Source organism: Canis lupus, chromosome 4, assembly GCF_011100685.1.
Source record: "Canis lupus familiaris isolate Mischka breed German Shepherd chromosome 4, alternate assembly UU_Cfam_GSD_1.0, whole genome shotgun sequence".
Taxonomy (NCBI): domain Eukaryota; kingdom Metazoa; phylum Chordata; class Mammalia; order Carnivora; family Canidae; genus Canis; species Canis lupus.
The window spans coordinates 4,626,361-4,644,144 of NC_049225.1; the positions used below are offsets into that span (position 1 = coordinate 4,626,361).

The 17,784-nt window shown below is 40.8% G+C and overlaps 1 protein-coding gene across 6 annotated transcripts in view; it reads left to right on the forward strand.

Annotated features, from left to right (window-relative positions):
* Positions 1 to 17,784, forward strand: part of LYST (lysosomal trafficking regulator) — a 189,270-nt gene that overhangs the window by 147,552 nt on the left and 23,934 nt on the right. For 5 of the 6 annotated variants that reach the window (XM_038533839.1, XM_038533842.1, XM_038533843.1 and 2 more), the window contains exons 44-46: positions 1,792 to 2,009; positions 14,996 to 15,226; positions 17,479 to 17,668. In XM_038533839.1, the coding sequence (XP_038389767.1) occupies positions 1,792 to 2,009; positions 14,996 to 15,226; positions 17,479 to 17,668 (639 nt within the window). Of the gene's footprint in view, positions 1 to 1,791; positions 2,010 to 14,995; positions 15,227 to 17,478; positions 17,669 to 17,784 lie in introns of those variants that run through there. The other variant, XR_005357742.1, reaches the window with a different exon arrangement.

Below are 17,784 nucleotides of genomic sequence, written 5' to 3' on the forward strand. Positions count from 1 at the left end.
CTCTTGGTACATACAAATACCTCCAACACTTAGTGCCTCAAAACAACAATAAAGTTATCATTACAGGTTTTGCAGGTCAGAAATTCAGGGGCAGCTCAGCCTGGTGCTTTTAGTGGTTTTGGCTTAGGGTCTGCATTCAGATTAGCTGGAGCTAGACCAGCCAGGGGATCAGAGCAGCTGGGTGCTGGCAGGCATCTCTCTTTATGTGGTGTCTGTGATTTTCCATGTGGTCTTTCCACCTGGACTAGTTTGGGCTTCCTCACAGCATGGTGGCCTTGGACATTCTCCTTGGCAACTCAGGATTCCAAAGGCGAGTGTCCCAAGAGAGGAGGAGAAACTGCACAGGCTCTTCTAACCAAGCCCTGGAGGTCCAGAGGAAGACTCCTCCTGCATTCTGTTTGTGAGGCAGTCACAAGTGCATGCCCACATTCAAAAGGAAAGAATATAGATTTTACCACTTGATGGGGGAGCAGCAAGATTCTGGAAAAGCATGCAATAAAGCAAGTGTTGTTATATTTTTGGAAAATATGGTTTGCTATCATGTACATCATGTCATTTCCTATCAGCATTCCCGTAAGCCTTTCGTTGTACCTCCAGTCATCTGCTTTGTGTGTGCCAGCCTGTGATGTGTCCCTAAAGCACATAACAGTTGAGAATGATGTGAGTTTATACAGACTCCCTGCTGCTCAGCCCCTCCCTAGCTCAGTCCTTAGATGTCTCATTCACTATTGTTAAATCAGTAAATCCCTGCCACTTCTCCCAAAGCGGCTCACATAGAGTTCTGTAGATTCTTGGCCAGTCTGTCCTAAATCCCTCTGCAGCTGTCTGTGGGAGGAGCTGAGCTTTTTGAGATGACCCCCACCCTCACTCCATGTTAATTTATATAAGCCCTTGGTTTATATTTCACATCATATCATTTCAAAATACTTCCAAAATTAACGAATATCCTTCTGTTTTCACAAGATCTAAAAGGAAGTAGCGACTCAATTTTATGTAGAGTGTAATCAGCTTTTAAGAGATCCTTTTTAGTTTCTATTCTATTATGGTGTCTGTAAAAGGTAGCACAAAAACATCTCTGTAACATTTCTTTTAGGACAGTTTTTTTTTTTTAAACAAACACTTCTGAGATTTTTGTTTACAGTAGCAGACTAATGAAACAATTAGAGAACAGCTCATTTAGATCACAGAAGAACTCTCTAATTCAATGTGTTGCGATAATTTTGTTGTCCATAGGAATGCTTAGTAGAAATGGTGTCAGGACAGATCTCTATACTTACCATAAAGTTAACAGTTCATTTAGGAATGTATATATTTTGTATTAGTTGGATTTTTTTAAACTACAGAATGCTAATATTTACTAAATATAGTCTTAATTTGATTATGATTTTAACACCAATAATTCAGAAATGCTTATACAAAGCCTTAGTTTTATTTTAATCAAGTTTATAATTGAATAGAACAGATATGTAAGCACTTATATTTGAAGTTTTGATAAGTGGAATATTGAAATTAGCAGACAGTGATTTTCTGCTGTTTTTTTTTCAATATGGTATAAAGTGGTAGAAGGATAAAGTTGAAAGATGTCAAATTTAATTAGGATAGCATTAACCCATGTAGTTCTATCATTCGGTAAGTAAGTAGATAAACAATGATGTCACTATTCTCTTTGCCTCTGCTTTTCCTGCTTTTAATAGCTGTTTAGCTGTTTCTGGGAACTCTTAACACCTGCTCAGGGGGCCAAATGAGGCATGCTTTGGGGAGGTAAGCATTAATATTAATCTTCTCTTTTAGGTTTTGATTTTGGTGTGCGTCAGAATGGTGAACGGGTTAATCACGTCAACCTCCCTCCTTGGGCACGTAACGATCCTCGTCTTTTTATCCTCATTCATCGACAGGCTCTAGAGTCTGACTACGTATCCCAGAACATCTGTCAGTGGATTGACTTGGTATTCGGGTATAAGCAAAAAGGGAAAGCTTCTGTTCAAGCCATCAACGTTTTTCATCCTGCTGTAAGTGACTCTTTTAAAAATATGCATTTATATAAGGCAAAACCTGAATAAAAGGTCAGCTGTTGGGCTGTTTCTTTAAAATACCCATTATCAGAGAGAATTGGCAACAGCCTAAACTGTTACCCAAGACTTTTCAGGTTTTGTATTTCACCTCTTGAAAAATGACTGAGATGCTATCCATCAGGGGTTCCTCAGGACCATCCCCAGGCTGGATGAGGACTTAAAGACTCAGCAAATAGTTGTACTTACAGACGGTTTATTACAGTGATGGATACAATTCAAAATCAGCAAAAGGAAAATGCATAAGGCAAAGCTGGAGGATACTGGGCTCCAGTTTCCAAGAATCTTCTCCCAATAAATAACAAAGAACATGCTTATTTCCACCAGCAACATGCATAATGTTGTTTAGCAGGGCAGCCCATTAGAGAGTAGGAGCCCAGGATTTTTATTAAGGGCTGGTCACAAAAACGCTCTCTCACATGTACTGAAATCCCAGGCTCCCAGAAGGAGATCAGGTGTTCAGTATAAGCCACATTGTTTGTGCAAACATTTTTGGCACAGTAAGCCACTCTTATCCCATTAGGAACTCTCCTGAAATCCGTGTTTCCATGTACCAGCCAAGGGCCAACCTTGTAAGCAGACCTGTCCAGGGAGGGCAGTTAGGGCCTGCCATGGTAACTTCAGCACAATATCAATTCCTCTAAGTAGAATTGTTACACTTTCACATATACTTTTTGATGATGTTAGATAGGCTGCCTTCTATTTTAAAAAATCTTATCCATTAAGGAAACATTTAATTTGCTAAACTCTGGGTGTATGAAGGTGAGTAAGATTTAAGTGGGGACAGAAGGGTGAGAAGGAATGTTTGGGTGGTGGTGCCTGGATGGATTTGGTAGTGGGGGTCCAGATTAGGCCTCTAGAACAAAATTCCTCAAGGAATGGGGCAAAAAGGCAAATGATATGGACAAAGCTATTGCCTGGTGTTGCCTAGTGGCCACTCAGAGACAGTGAGTATAGCAGAGTAGCCATTAATCCACTATGTAAGGCATTTAGCCTCTCTGCTTTCCTAATGTTATAATCAGGAAGTAGGGTGAGACTGACTCGGACTTCCCCTCCAGCTATACTTCTCTGCGTAGGTTTAAGGAGTGTTTGTAACAAATGCAGGGAAAATGCACACCTGAACCTATGGTTATGTGCTCTGTACCTGGGCTGATTTATGCCAGAGACCCATTCCTAACTAGCAATTTCAAAATAAAATTCTCTTTAGTCCATTTTGCTCACTAATTATTTTAAGTATCTTTACAATAACAGAAAATTTAATTCCTTCAGAGACTTAAAGGTCTAGAAGAGAGTAAGATTTACTGATGACTCTGATAAGAGAAATGCTGTGGCACAGTGTTTTGGAAAAGGGGATAATACAGCTTAGTGGGTGAATAATTTTCTACATAAGAGTAGTATAGGAGAGGGAGGGGCAAGACGGCGGAAGAGTAGGGTCGCCAAATCACCTGTCTCCACCAAATTACCTAGAAAACCTTCAAATTACCCTGAAAATCTATTAATTCGGCCTGAGATTTAAAGAGAGACCAGCTGGAATGCTACAGTGAGAAGAGTTTGCTATCAAGGTAGGAAGACGGGGAAAAAAGAAATAAAGACACAAAAGGCCTCCGAGGGGGAGGGGCCCGTGAGGAGCCGGGCGGAGGCCGGGGCGAGTGTCCCCAGGACAGGAGAGCCCCGTCCCGGAGGAGCAGGAGCTGCACCAACCTTCCCGGGGGAAAGGGGCTCGCAGGGAGGTGGAGCAGGACCCAGGAGGGCGAGGATGCCCTCGGGCTCCCCGGGACAGTAACAGACACCTGCGCCCCGGGAGAGTGCACCGAGCTCCCTAAGGGCTGCAGCCCGCACCGCGGGACCCGGAGCAGCTCGGGGGGGTGGCTCGGGGGCGGCTCCGCGGAGGGGGCTGCGGGGCGGGAGCAGCTGGGGGGGCTCGGGGGCGGCTCCGCGGAGGGGGCTGCGGGGCGGGAGCGCGAATCCAACAGCGCGGGCTTCGGAGCACAGGGCGCGGGGACACAGCCCAGGATCCGGCCTGCCCCGGGACAGGCAGAGGCCGGGAGGTCCCAGGACAGCGAGGACGCTCCTGCCCCAGCTGAGCAGATCAGCGGCCCCGCCCCGGAGCCTCCAGGCCCTGCAGACAGTAGTTCCTGCGGGAGCTGAATCCAGGACTCCAGAGCTGCCGCAGCCACTGGGGTTGTGCCTCCTGCCCCCTCACGGGGTAAACAACCCCCACTGAGCCCTGCACCAGGCAGGGGCAGAGCAGCTCCCCCAACTGCTAACACCTGAAAATCAGCACAGCAGGCCCCTCCCCCAGAAGACCAGCTAGACGGACAACTTCCAGGGGAAGCCAAGGGACTTAAAGTACACAGAATCAGAAGATACTCCCCCGTGGTTCTTTTTTTTTTTTTTTTTTTGCTTTTTGCTTTTTGATTTGTTTCCTTCCCCCACCCCCCTTTTTTCTCCTTTATTTCTTTTTCTTTCTCTTTTTCTTCTTTTTTTTTCGTTTTTTTTTCTTCCTTTTTTTTCTCTTTCTCTTTTCTTTCCTTCTTTCTCTCCTCTCTTTTTCTCCTTTTCCCAATACAACTTGCTTTTGGCCACTCTGCACTGAGCAAAATGACTAGAAGGAAAACCTCACCTCAAAAGAAAGAATCAGAAACAGTCCTCTCTCCCACAGAGTTACAAAATCTGGATTACAATTCAATGTCAGAAAGCCAATTCAGAAGCACTATTATACAGCTACTGGTGGCTCTAGAAAAAAGGATAAAGGACTCAAGAGACTTCATGACTGCAGAATTTAGAGCTAATCAGGCAGAAATTAAAAATCAGTTGAATGAGATGCAATCCAAACTAGAAGTCCTAACGACGAGGGTTAAGGAGGTGGAAGAACGAGTGAGTGACATAGAAGACAAGTTGATAGCAAAGAGGGAAACTGAGGAAAAAAAGAGACAAACAATTAAAAGACCATGAAGATAGATTAAAGGAAATAAACGACAGCCTGAGGAAGAAAAACCTACGTTTAATTGGGGTTCCCGAGGGTGCCGAAAGGGCCACAGGGCCAGAATATGTATTTGAACAAATTCTAGCTGAAAACTTTCCTAATCTGGGAAGGGAAACAGGCATTCAGATCCAGGAAATAGAAAGATCCCCCCCTAAAATCAATAAAAACCGTTCAACACCTCGACATTTAATAGTGAAGCTTGCAAATTCCAAAGATAAAGAGAAGATCCTTAAAGCAGCAAGAGACAAGAAATCCCTGACTTTTATGGGGAGGAGTATTAGGGTAACAGCAGACCTCTCCACAGAGACCTGGCCGGCCGGTAAGGGCTGGCAGGATATATTCAGGGTCCTGAATGAGAAGAACATGCAACCAAGAATACTTTATCCAGCAAGGCTCTCATTCAAAATGGAAGGAGAGATAAAGAGCTTCCAAGACAGGCAGCAACTGAAAGAATATGTGACCTCCAAACCAGCTCTGCAAGAAATTTTAAGGGGGACTCTTAAAATTCCCCTTTAAGAAGAAGTTCAGTGGAACATTCCACAAAAACAAGGACTGAATAGTTATCATGATGACACTAAATTCATATCTCTCAATAGTAACTCTGAATGTGAACGGGCTTAATGACCCCATCAAAAGGCGCAGGGTTTCAGACTGGATAAAAAAGCAGGACCCATCTATTTGCTGTCTACAAGAGACTCATTTTAGACAGAAGGACACCTACAGCCTGAAAATAAAAGGTTGGAGAACCATTTACCATTCGAATGGTCCTCAAAAGAAAGCAGGGGTAGCCATCCTTATATCAGATAAACTAAAATTTACCCCAAAGACTGTAGTGAGAGATGAAGAGGGACACTATATCATACTTAAAGGATCTATCCAAGAAGAGGACTTAACAATCCTCAATATATATGCCCCGAATGTGGGAGCTGCCAAATATATAAATCAATTATTAACCAAAGTGAAGAAATACTTAGATAATAATACACTTATACTTGGTGACTTCAATCTAGCTCTTTCTATACTCGATAGGTCTTCTAAGCACAACATCTCCAAAGAAACGAGAGCTTTAAATGATACACTGGACCAGATGGATTTCACAGATATCTACAGAACTTTACATCCAAACTCAACTGAATACACATTCTTCTCAAGTGCACATGGAACTTTCTCCAGAATAGACCACATACTGGGTCACAAATCGGGTCTGAACCGATACCAAAAGATTGGGATCGTCCCCTGCATATTCTCGGACCATAATGCCTTGAAATTAGAACTAAATCACAACAAGAAGTTTGGAAGGACCTCAAACACGTGGAGGTTAAGGACCATCCTGCTAAAAGATGAAAGGGTCAACCAGGAAATTAAGGAAGAATTAAAAAGATTCATGGAAACTAATGAGAATGAAGATACACCCATCCAAAATCTTTGGGATGCAGCAAAAGCAGTCCTAAGGGGGAAATACATCGCAATACAAGCATCCATTCAAAAACTGGAAAGAACTCAAATACAAAAGCTAACCTTACACATAAAGGAACTAGAGAAAAAACAGCAAATAGATCCTACACCCAAGAGAAGAAGGGAGTTAATAAAGATTCGAGCAGAACTCAACGAAATCGAGACCAGAAGAACTGTGGAACCAGATCAACAGAACCAGGAGTTGGTTCTTTGAAAGAATTAATAAGATAGATAAACCATTAGCCAGCCTTATTAAAAAGAAGAGAGAGAAGACTCAAATTAATAAAATCATGAATGAGAAAGGAGAGATCACTACCAACACCAAGGAAATACGAACGATTTTAAAAACATATTATGAACAGCTATACGCCAATAAATTAGGCAATCTAAGAGAAATGGACGCATTCCTGGAAAGCCACAAACTACCAAAACTGGAACAGGAAGAAATAGAAAACCTAAACAGGCCAATAACCAGGGAGGAAATTGAAGCAGTCATCAAAAACCTCCCAAGACGCAAGAGTCCAGGGCCAGATGGCTTCCCAGGGGAATTTTATCAAACGTTTAAAGAAGAAACCATACCTATTCTCCTAAAGCTGTTTGGAAAGATAGAAAGAGGTGGAGTACTTCCAAATTCGTTCTATGAGGCCAGCATCACCTTAATTCCAAAACCAGACAAAGACCCCACCAAAAAGAATTACAGACCAATATCCCTGATGAACATGGATGCAAAAATTCTCAACAAGATACTGGCCAATAGGATCCAAGAGTACATTAAGAAAATTATTCACCATGACCAAGTAGGATTTATCCCTGGGACACAAGGCTGGTTCAACACCCGTAAAACAATCAATGTGATTCATCATATCAGCAAGAGAAAAACCAAGAACCATATGATCCTATCAATAGATGCAGAGAAAGCATTTGACAAAATACAGCACCCATTTCTGATCAAAACTCTTCAGAGTGTAGGGATAGAGGGAACATTCCTCGACATCTTAAAAGCCATCTATGAAAAGCCCACAGCAAATATCATTCTCAATGGGGAAGCACTGGGAACCTTTCCCCTAAGATCAGGAACAAGACAGGGATGTCCACTCTCACCACTGCTGTTCAACATAGTACTGGAGGTCCTAGCCTCAGCAATCAGACAACAAAAAGACATTAAAGGCATTCAAATTGGCAAAGAAGAAGTCAAACTCTCCCTCTTCGCCGATGACATGATAGTCTACATAGAAAACCCAAAAGTCTCCACCCCAAGATTGCTAGAACTCATACAGCAATTCGGTAGCATGGCAGGATACAAAATCAATGCCCAGAAATCAGTGGCATTTCTATACACTAACAATGAGACTGAAGAAAGAGAAATTAAGGAGTCAATCCCATTTACAATTGCACCCAAAAGCATAAGATACCTAGGAACAACCCTAACCAAAGAGGTAAAGGATCTATACCCTAAAAACTACAGAACACTTCTGAAAGAAATTGAGGAAGACACAAAGAGATGGAAAAATATTCCATGCTCATGGATTGGCAGAATTAATATTGTGAAAATGTCAATGTTACCCAGGGCAATATACACGTTTAATGCAATCCCTATCAAAATACCATGGACTTTCTTCAGAGAGTTAGAACAAATTATTTTAAGATTTTTGTGGAATCAGAAAAGACCCCGAATAGCCAGGGTAATTTTAAAAAAGAAAACCATATCTGGGGGCATCACAATGCCAGATTTCAGGTTGTACTACAAAGCTGTGGTCATCAAGACAGTGTGGTCCTGGCACAAAAACAGACACATAGATCAATGGAACAGAATAGAGAACCCAGAAGTGGACCCTGAACTTTATGGTCAACTAATATTCGATAAAGGAGGAAAGACTATCCATTGGAAGAAAGACAGTCTCTTCAATAAATGGTGCTGGGAAAATTGGACATCCACATGCAGAAGAATGAAACTAGACCACTCTCTTGCACCATACACAAAGATAAACTCAAAATGGATGAAAGATCTAAATGTGAGACAAGATTCCATCAAAATCCTAGAGAAGAACACAGGCAACACCCTTTTTGAACTCGGCCATAGTAACTTCTTACAAGATACACCCACGAAGGCAAAAGAAACAAAAGCAAAAATGAACTATTGGGACTTCATCAAGATAAGAAGCTTTTGCACAGCAAAGGATACAGTCAACAAAACTCAAAGACAACCTACAGAATGGGAGAAGATATTTGCAAATGACATATCAGACAAAGGGCTAGTTTCCAAGATCTATAAAGAACTTATTAAACTCAACACCAAAGAAACAAACAATCCAATCATGAAATGGGCAAAAGACATGAACAGAAATCTCACAGAGGAAGACATAGACATGGCCAACATGCACATGAGAGAATGCTCTGCATCACTTGCCATCAGGGAAATACAAATCAAAACCACAATGAGATACCACCTCACACCAGCGAGAATGGGGCAAATTAACAAGGCAGGAAACAACAAATGTTGGAGAGGATGCGGAGAAAAGGGAACCCTCTTACACTGTTGGTGGGAATGTGAACTGGTGCAGCCACTCTGGAAAACTGTGTGGAGGTTCTTCAAACAGTTAAAAATATACCTGCCCTACGACCCAGCAATTGCACTGTTGGGGATTTACCCCAAAGATACAAATGCAATGAAACGCCGGGACACCTGCACCCCGATGTTTATAGCAGCAATGGCCACGATAGCCAAACTGTGGAAGGAGCCTCGGTGTCCAACGAAAGATGAATGGATAAAGAAGATGTGGTTTATGTATACAATGGAATATTACTCAGCTATTAAAAATGACAAATACCCACCATTTGCTTCAACGTGGATGGAACTGGAGGGTATTATGCTGAGTGAAGTAAGTCAGTCAGAGAAGGACAAACATTATATGTTCTCATTCATTTGGGGAATATAAATAATAGTGAAAGGGAATATAAGGGAAGGGAGAAGAAATGAGTGGGAAATATCAGAAAGGGAGACAGAACGTAAAGACTGCTAACTCTGGGAAACGAACTAGGGGTGGTAGAAGGGGAGAAGGGCGGGGGGTAGGAGTGAATGGGTGACGGGCACTGGGGTTTATTCTGTATGTTAGTAAATTGAACACCAATAAAAAATAAATTAAAAAAAAAGAGTAGTATAAAGTAAAGGCAAGGCTTCAGGTGTAATTTTTTACCTTCATTTATATTTGATCTAAAATATAACTTTAAAAGCAATTAGGAATTTTGACATTAACCTCATTATAGGGCAGCCCGAGTGGCTCAGCAGTTTAGTGCTGCCTTCAGCCTAGGGTCATGCCTGGAGACCTAGGATGGAGTCCCACATCAGGATCCCTGCGTGGAGCCTGCTTCTCCCTCTGCCTGTGTCTCTGTCTCTATCACTATCTCTCATGAATAAATAAATAAAATCTTTTAAAAAATTTTTAAAAAATAACTCATTATACTCTGCCTATAATCCTAACATATCTTTTCAATTATTCTTATGTAAAATTCACATTAACAGTATCTGCATGCTGAAATATCCCACATAATTGTCATTTTACTGGAATTTTTGTCACTATTTCTTTGGGACTTTGAGGTTTAAAAAGAGTAGAGTTTATGCCATTGTTCTAGGACTATGATAACATTCAATTCACAGAGCCAGAGAAAGTAGAGTGATTAAGTGTACAGTCTCTGAATTCAGAATTGAGTTCAAACCCTCATCCTGTGATGCTGCCACTTGCCTTGTGACCTTGGGCAAATAGCTTAACCTCCCTGTAACTAAATATACAAATTTGTAAAATGTGAACAATAATACCAACCTCATAAATAAGGAAGGCAATTCATACAGGATAATGTCTGCCGAGGAACTAAGTATAAATAAATGTTAATCTTTTTTTTTTTAATAAATGTTAATCTTGTTAAAGAATGTAGAAATGCTAATATATAAGATTCACTTAGAAATTGATACCATAGAATAGAGAAACACTATTTTCATTTTTTAAAATATTTTATTTATTTATTCATGAGAGACACAGAGTGCACACGAGAGAGGCAGAGACACAGGCAGAGGGAGAAGCAGGCTCCATGCAGGGAGCCCGACGTGGGACTCAATCCTGGGTCTCCAGGGTCATGCCCTGGACTGAAGGTGGCGCTAAACCGCTGAGCTACCTGGATTGCCCGAGAAACACTATTTTCAAATAAATTTTTTAAAGCCCTGGCTAGAGGATTATTCCAGTCTTCATTTGAATTTTTGAGTATACCATGTCAAGCAGCCTTTAAGAATGACCATGCTTAGGGCAGCCCTGGTGGCTCAGTGGTTTAGCACTGTCTTCAGCCCAGGGCATGATCCTGGAGACCCTGGATCAAGTCCCACATCAGGCTCCCTGTATGGAGCCTGCTTCTCCCTCTCTGTGTCTCTCATGAATAAATAAATAAAATCTTAAAAAAAAAAAAAAAGACCATGCTTAGATAAGCATTTATAATAAGTATTTGATCTCTTGTGGTGGCAGCGGGGGTGGTGGACACAAGAAGAGTAGTGCTGATTATTTAACTTCCAAAGAATCTTTGAAATTTTATTTTGGCATTTATAGAAAGGTAATGTCTAGATATGTAATAAAATTGGCTACGCCTGATGAAATGCTAAAAGGCTCATTGTACAAGTGCATATGCACAGAACATGAAAAATCTGTACCAGCTCCTGACTGTTAGTTGTAGAAGTAAAGAAGGAAATGCGCATCACTCTCCATCTGACTGCAGGGGATGACAACAGGGGGAAGAAAAGTGTAATAGTGCTCTTTACATAACAGAGCTTACAATTTTCACCACACTTTTTCAGTCACCCACAGTTTTCGTTAGAACCTAAATGATACTCTCTTGAACTACCTACCAACATCGTATCTTAACGTCATTTTTGCCTTTTCTATATATCACTTTAAACAAATGACTTTTTTCATAATTTAGTATTATACATAAAGTCTTTTTTTTTTTTTTTTTTTTTTTTATTCCAAACCTGAAGGAGAAAGAAAAGGACCATGGCAAGTCCTGAATCTTTACTCCTCTTCCAGGCTGATTATTGCCCTGCCCCCCAGCCACCACCACCTGCTTTCTCTTCAGCTTCGTGTCATAAGAAGGATGCTAGCATGAAGGACTTTGCTTGGGTTTCAATGATACTACTGTTAAAATTCCTGACTCCTCTGCCCAGGAAAAAGGGATAGATAGAGACCTCAAAAATCTAGGCTCCTTACTAATTTCTATATATTGGTGAGAAAACATGCCTCAGTAGTTGATATTCATAGACCTCTCCAAGATGATGTATGTGAGTGAAGGGAACGAAAAATTCTTTCTCTGCCCTTCAAGATCTTCTAGCTAGACTAAGAGTTAGGTTTACATAAGACAGATTCATAGGAAAAAAAACTCCAAAGTTTAATTATGTTCACACAGAGGCTCAATAATGAAATTAAGACCTAATGAAATGACCAAGGCAGGCAGTTTCTATACTTTTTAGACAAAAAGACAATAAATCTGTGAAGAATTGATGGGACAAAGAAAACTTAACTTTGAGAGCTTTAATTTGTAAGGATTTCTAAACAGAATTTGGGCTGGGGTATTAAATTAGTAAAAAGTAACAAGCATTGTTTATACAGCCTTTTCCACTCTAAATTTCCCATCTCCGGTGATAAAGATGCCTCTTTAGTTCCTGCTATGGGGAGGGTACCTTTCACATGGGAAATTTATTTCTTGCTTGCAGGGGGACAGGGGAGGGTCTGGGTCTTCTTACACAGGCTATCTCCTAAGTAACTTTTATTTAAAATGAAATTGATATGCCTGGGTGGCTCAGTTGGTTAAGCATCTGAGTCTTGAATTTGGCTCAGGTCATGATCTCAGGGTTGTGAGATTGAGCCCCATGCTTAGGATTCTCCTTTTCCCTCTCTCTGCCCCTCCCCCACTTCCTGTGCATGCACTTGCATCCTCTTGCACTCTCTCTCTCTCTCTGTCTTTCAAATAAGTGGTAAATCTTTAAAATAAACTAACCAATATGCCAAAGTGCCCCATCTTTGGGCAGGCTGCCCTTGGCCCCTACATGAGTTAGCAACAGAAAATCATCCTGTGAAACCAGCCATTGTGTCTTGAAAGAAGAGGAATCAGAATCTTTCTTTAAGCATATTAATGTCAAAGAACAAAAGAGTATTCGGATAGCACATAATTTCAGGCAGATACAAATGGCTTTGAACTTCTAGTCCTCATTTCTACAAACTGAGAAAATCAGGGTGGGGCAGGATCCTCTACTCTTCTTCTGCCTCTTTGTTGCCATAACCTGAAAATTACATTGTCTTGTTCAGTTTTGTTGACCACCTGAAATCGTTTTGACTAACCCCTTCATTTTAGTTTTCTGACCATTATTTGACAGGCAGCTACAGAAAAAATATATACACTTGCTAATCTGCTTGTTATTTTGGATCAACTTAAGTGAAAATCTTGCTTATTTTTTCATCAGTCTTCATTGAAAGACAAGACCAAAGAAAAGCCTCATTTGTTTTTTTAAATTGAGGTATAATTGACAAAAAATATTATATTAGTCTCTGATATACAACATAATGATTTGATATTTGTAGATATTCTGGGATGACCACCACAATACATCCAGTTAATATCCATCACCATATATAGTTACAGAATTATTTTTCTTTTGAGGAGAACTTTTAAGATTTATTCTTATAGCAGCTTTCAAATATGCAATGTGGTCTTATTAGCTATAGTCACCATGCTATACAGTACATCCCAGGATGTATTTCATAACTGAAAGTTTGTACCTTCTGACACTCTCAACCCACTCCACCCACCTCCTACCCTTCACTTCTGACAACCACCAATCTGTTCTCTGTATCCTTGAGCTTGGTTTATTGTTTTTTGTTTGTTCATTTGTTTGTTTAGATTCCAGTATAATTGAAATCATATGGTATTTGTCTTTCTCTCACTTATTGCACATAGCATAATGCCCTCAAGGCCTATCCGTGTTATCACAAGATTTCATTCTCTTTTATGGCTGAATAATATTCCTCTGTGTGTGTGTGTGTGTATGTGTGTGTGTGTGTGTGTCACATTTTCTTTATCCATTTTCCACAAGTGGACACTTAAGTAGTTTCCGTATCTTGGCTATTGTAATATATATAATAATGTTGCAGTACACATCAGGAGTACCTATCTTTTCCAACTAGTGTTTTTGTTTTCTTCAGATAAATACCCAGAAGTGGAATTTCTAGATCATAGAAATGTTAACTTTTTAACATTTTAACTTTTGAGGAATCTCCATACTATTTTCCACAGTGGGTACACCATTTTACATTCCCACCAACTGAGCAAACATTCCTCTCTCTCCACATCCTCACCAACACTTGTTATTTTTTTTAAAGATTTTATTTATTTATGCATGAGAGACATAGAGAGAGAGAGGCAGAGACACAGGCAGAGGTAGAAGCAGGCTCCCTGCAGGGAGCCCTATGTGGAACTCCATCCTGGGCCTCCAGGATCAGGCCCTGGGCTGAAGGCGGCACTAAACCATTGAGCCACCAGGGCTGCCCCCAACACTTGTTATTTCCTGTCTTTTTTGGTAGTAGTCATTCTGACAGGTTATCAGGTGATATCCCATTGTGGTTTTGATTTGCATTTCCCTGATGATGAGTGATACTGAGCATTTTTTCATGTGTCTCTTGGCCATCTGTATGTCTTCTTTGAAAAATATCTATTCAGATTTTCTGCCCATCTTTTAATCAGGTTTTTTTGTTGTTGTTGTTGTTTTGCTGTTGAGTTGTAGGAGTTCTTTGTATTTTTTGGCTATAAATCTTTTTATTAGAAGTATGATTTGGGAATATTTTCTCCTATTCAGTAGGTTGACTTTTCATTTTACTGATGATTTCCTTTGCTGTGCATATAAATGAAGTCTTCTATGATATCTTTTGGTCTTAAATTAAAAGTTGGTTTTATAGGGCATCCGTGGGTGGCTCAGTGGTTGAGCATCTGCCTTCGGCCCTGGAGGCAGAGTGTGATCCTGGAGTCCAGGGATCGAGTCCCACATCAGGCTCCCTGCGTGTAGCCTGCTTCTCCCTCTGCCTGTGTTTCTGCCTCTCTCTCTCTCTCTCTCTCTCTCTCTGTGTGTGTGTGTGTGTGTCTCATGAATAAATAAATAAAATCTTTAAAAAAAGTTTTATAAACATACATAATTAGCACCAATCAACCAAGACACATTATTTTCATTTCCCCTTTCAGAAACTTCAATTACTTTACTTATGTTCTTCTCTCAGTGGGACCAAGAATACTTCTATTCTTCCCTCAGTGAACCAGGAACTAATCAAAAACATTTTAAAATCATTTCCATTTGAAAAAGAGGATAGTAAACTACCACCTAGAGAATAAAACAAGTTGCTGTTTCCCCTTTGGTGGTCTTGTATTTTATATACCTCTTGTTCTCTTGTACTCTTTCACTCTTTAGACATATTTTGGAATGGATGTCTCTGCAGTTGAAGATCCAGTTCAGCGGCGCGCACTAGAAACCATGATAAAAACCTACGGCCAGACCCCTCGTCAGTTGTTCCAGTCAGCCCATGCCAGCAGACCTGGGTCCAAGCTCAACCTTGAAGGAGAGCTTCCTGCTGCTGTGGGCTTGTTGGTGCAGTTTGCTTTCAGGGAAACCCGAGAACAGGTCAAAGAAATTACCTATCCGGTATGGCATTTGAATTTCTTTTTTCTTTTAATTTAAATTAATTTGCCAACATATAACACCCAGTGCTCATCCCATCACGTGCCCCCCAATGCCTGTCACCCACTAACCCTATCCCTTGGCCCTCCTTCCCTCCAGTGATCCTCAGCTTGTTTCCCAGAGTCAGGAGTCTCTCATGGTTTGTCTTCCTCACTCATTTTTCCCAGTTTCCCCTTCTTCCCTTATGGCCCCTTTTACTATTTCTTATATTCCACCTATGAGTGAAACCAAATGATAAACTGTGGAAGGAGCCAAGATATCCTTTGACAGATGAATGGATAAAGAAGATATGGTATATATACAATGGAATATTACTCAGCCATCAGAAGGGATGAATACCTACCATTTACATCAATGTGTTGGAAGTAGAGGGTATTATGCTGCGTAAAATAAGTCAATCAGGGATCCCTGGGGGGTGCAGCGGTTTGGCTCCTGCCTTTGGCCCAGGGCGCAATCCTGGAGACCCGGGGTCGAATCCCACGTCGGGCTCCCGGTGCATGGAGCCTGCTTCTCCCTCTGCCTATGTGTCTGCCTCTCTCTCTCTCTCTCTCTCTGTGTGACTATCATAAATAAATAAAAATTAAAAAAAAAATAAGTCAATCAGAGAAAGACAATTATCATTTGGCATTTGAATTTCAATAGAATTCAACAAAAAGTTGATTCAATTCCACAGGCCCCTTCCAAGGCCCTAGGGACACCACAACTAATAGAATAGTTATAGCCAGAAGGTGTGCTGCAGCCATTGAACACAGAGGCACATCATTCACAGCAATATTCTGTGTGTAGTAAATGCTGTGTTAGTGATACAAGGGAGTGCTTTGGGGAACTCAGGTCTGATGGCCAACTCCCAGAGGACTCCTACCAGGGAAAGCCCCCCTGGGCAGTGACCTAAGAAGAACCTGCCAGCCAGAGGAGAGGAATTGTCCAGGACTGGAGAATAGTTTGTGTGTATGTGTATGGCTTTACACACATGCACAGCAGGGCCATGGCTATCTTCCACCAAAAGTACTAACTGTGGATGTTTTGGCTTACAATTAAGGGAGGACCTTACTTATGTCTTTGGCCTCCCTAGATTGTAATGGTAAAAAGTATTGCCATAATTTTTACTTTGAAATACAAAACTAAAGCAGGCAAACCTTAAGAGTAAAATGGATTCTAACCCTCAACTGAATTCTTCATCATTAAAGCAGCATGCGATGGGAGACTGTGAATTACTATAAAATGTAAGGGTTGCAGAGGGGAATGGCAGAAAATGAAAAGGTGCTAGATGGTTGGGAAGAATCTTAGTGGAGAGAGAAGCAACACATCCCCAACTGCAGGAAACCATGACCCATTTTAAGAGAAAATGGTTTTCACAGACCTTGTTTTGACAATCATTTCTTAAAATAATGTTACTTAAATATACTAAATATAGAACGCAGAACATATGTAAATTTTTATGCTCATAGCTCACATGTCAAATTTGCCTGTTAAACCAAAGTGATACAACCAATAAAATTCAAATTTAAAGCATCAGTATGGTAGTATTTGCCAAAACCAGATCACCGATGTTGTGTTTCAGAGTTAAGAGTTATTCTATTCTTTTATCATGTCAAAATAATTTAATAGCACATCCCTGAAAAGTAATAGATTCCATTTGATTTACACTATACTTAGTGCTAGCTAACTTTGCAGCTGGTACATGTAAAGATCTGAGCTGTGTGTCCTCTCAGAATAGGAGCCTGGTACTGACCTGCCTCATTCCACTCACAATCTTTGTGTTGACTGTTCCCTCCACCTAGGATGGCCTGTCCCCAAACAAGCCCCACTTTGCTCTCTCATTTCTTTCAGTTCTCTGCTCAGATGTCCCTTCCTCAGTTCCCTGATCACAAATCACAAATCTAAGTTAGCAGCTCCAACACTCTCCCTTCCCTCTTCAAAGAGCTTTCAGCACCTGATGTGAATGCCTCTATTTCTTGTCTGCCCCTCATCCCAGCTAGAACACAACTCCATGAGGACTGGGCTTTGTCTGTATTCTCATCACTGTGTCTAGCAAGAAGAAGCATATATTTCTATATGCTAAGTATGGGGGAAGTAAAAAAATATAAAATAATCCTTGCCTACAAAGAGTTTATAATCAGGTTGCTTACTCTTTGTTTAGAATTTAAATTAAATTAGTCATTCTATATTTAATACTTTTATTTTTTTTTTAATCATACTTTTTACTTTCCTTTTAGAGTCCTTTGTCATGGATAAAAGGCTTAAAGTGGGGGGAGTATGTGGGTTCTCCAAGTGCTCCAGTACCTGTGGTCTGTTTCAGCCAGCCCCATGGAGAAAGATTTGGTTCTCTCCAGGCTCTACCCACCAGGGCCATCTGTGGTTTGTCCCAAAATTTCTGTCTTCTGATGACATACAGCAAAGAACAAGGTAAAAGAAAACATAATGAGAATCTCTCTAGGTATATTTTTCATGAGATTTGATGTTTCCAGCTTCTCTGTGCTGCTGTTTTGTTTTACTTGTAAGTTTTGAGTCCATGGTGAAAA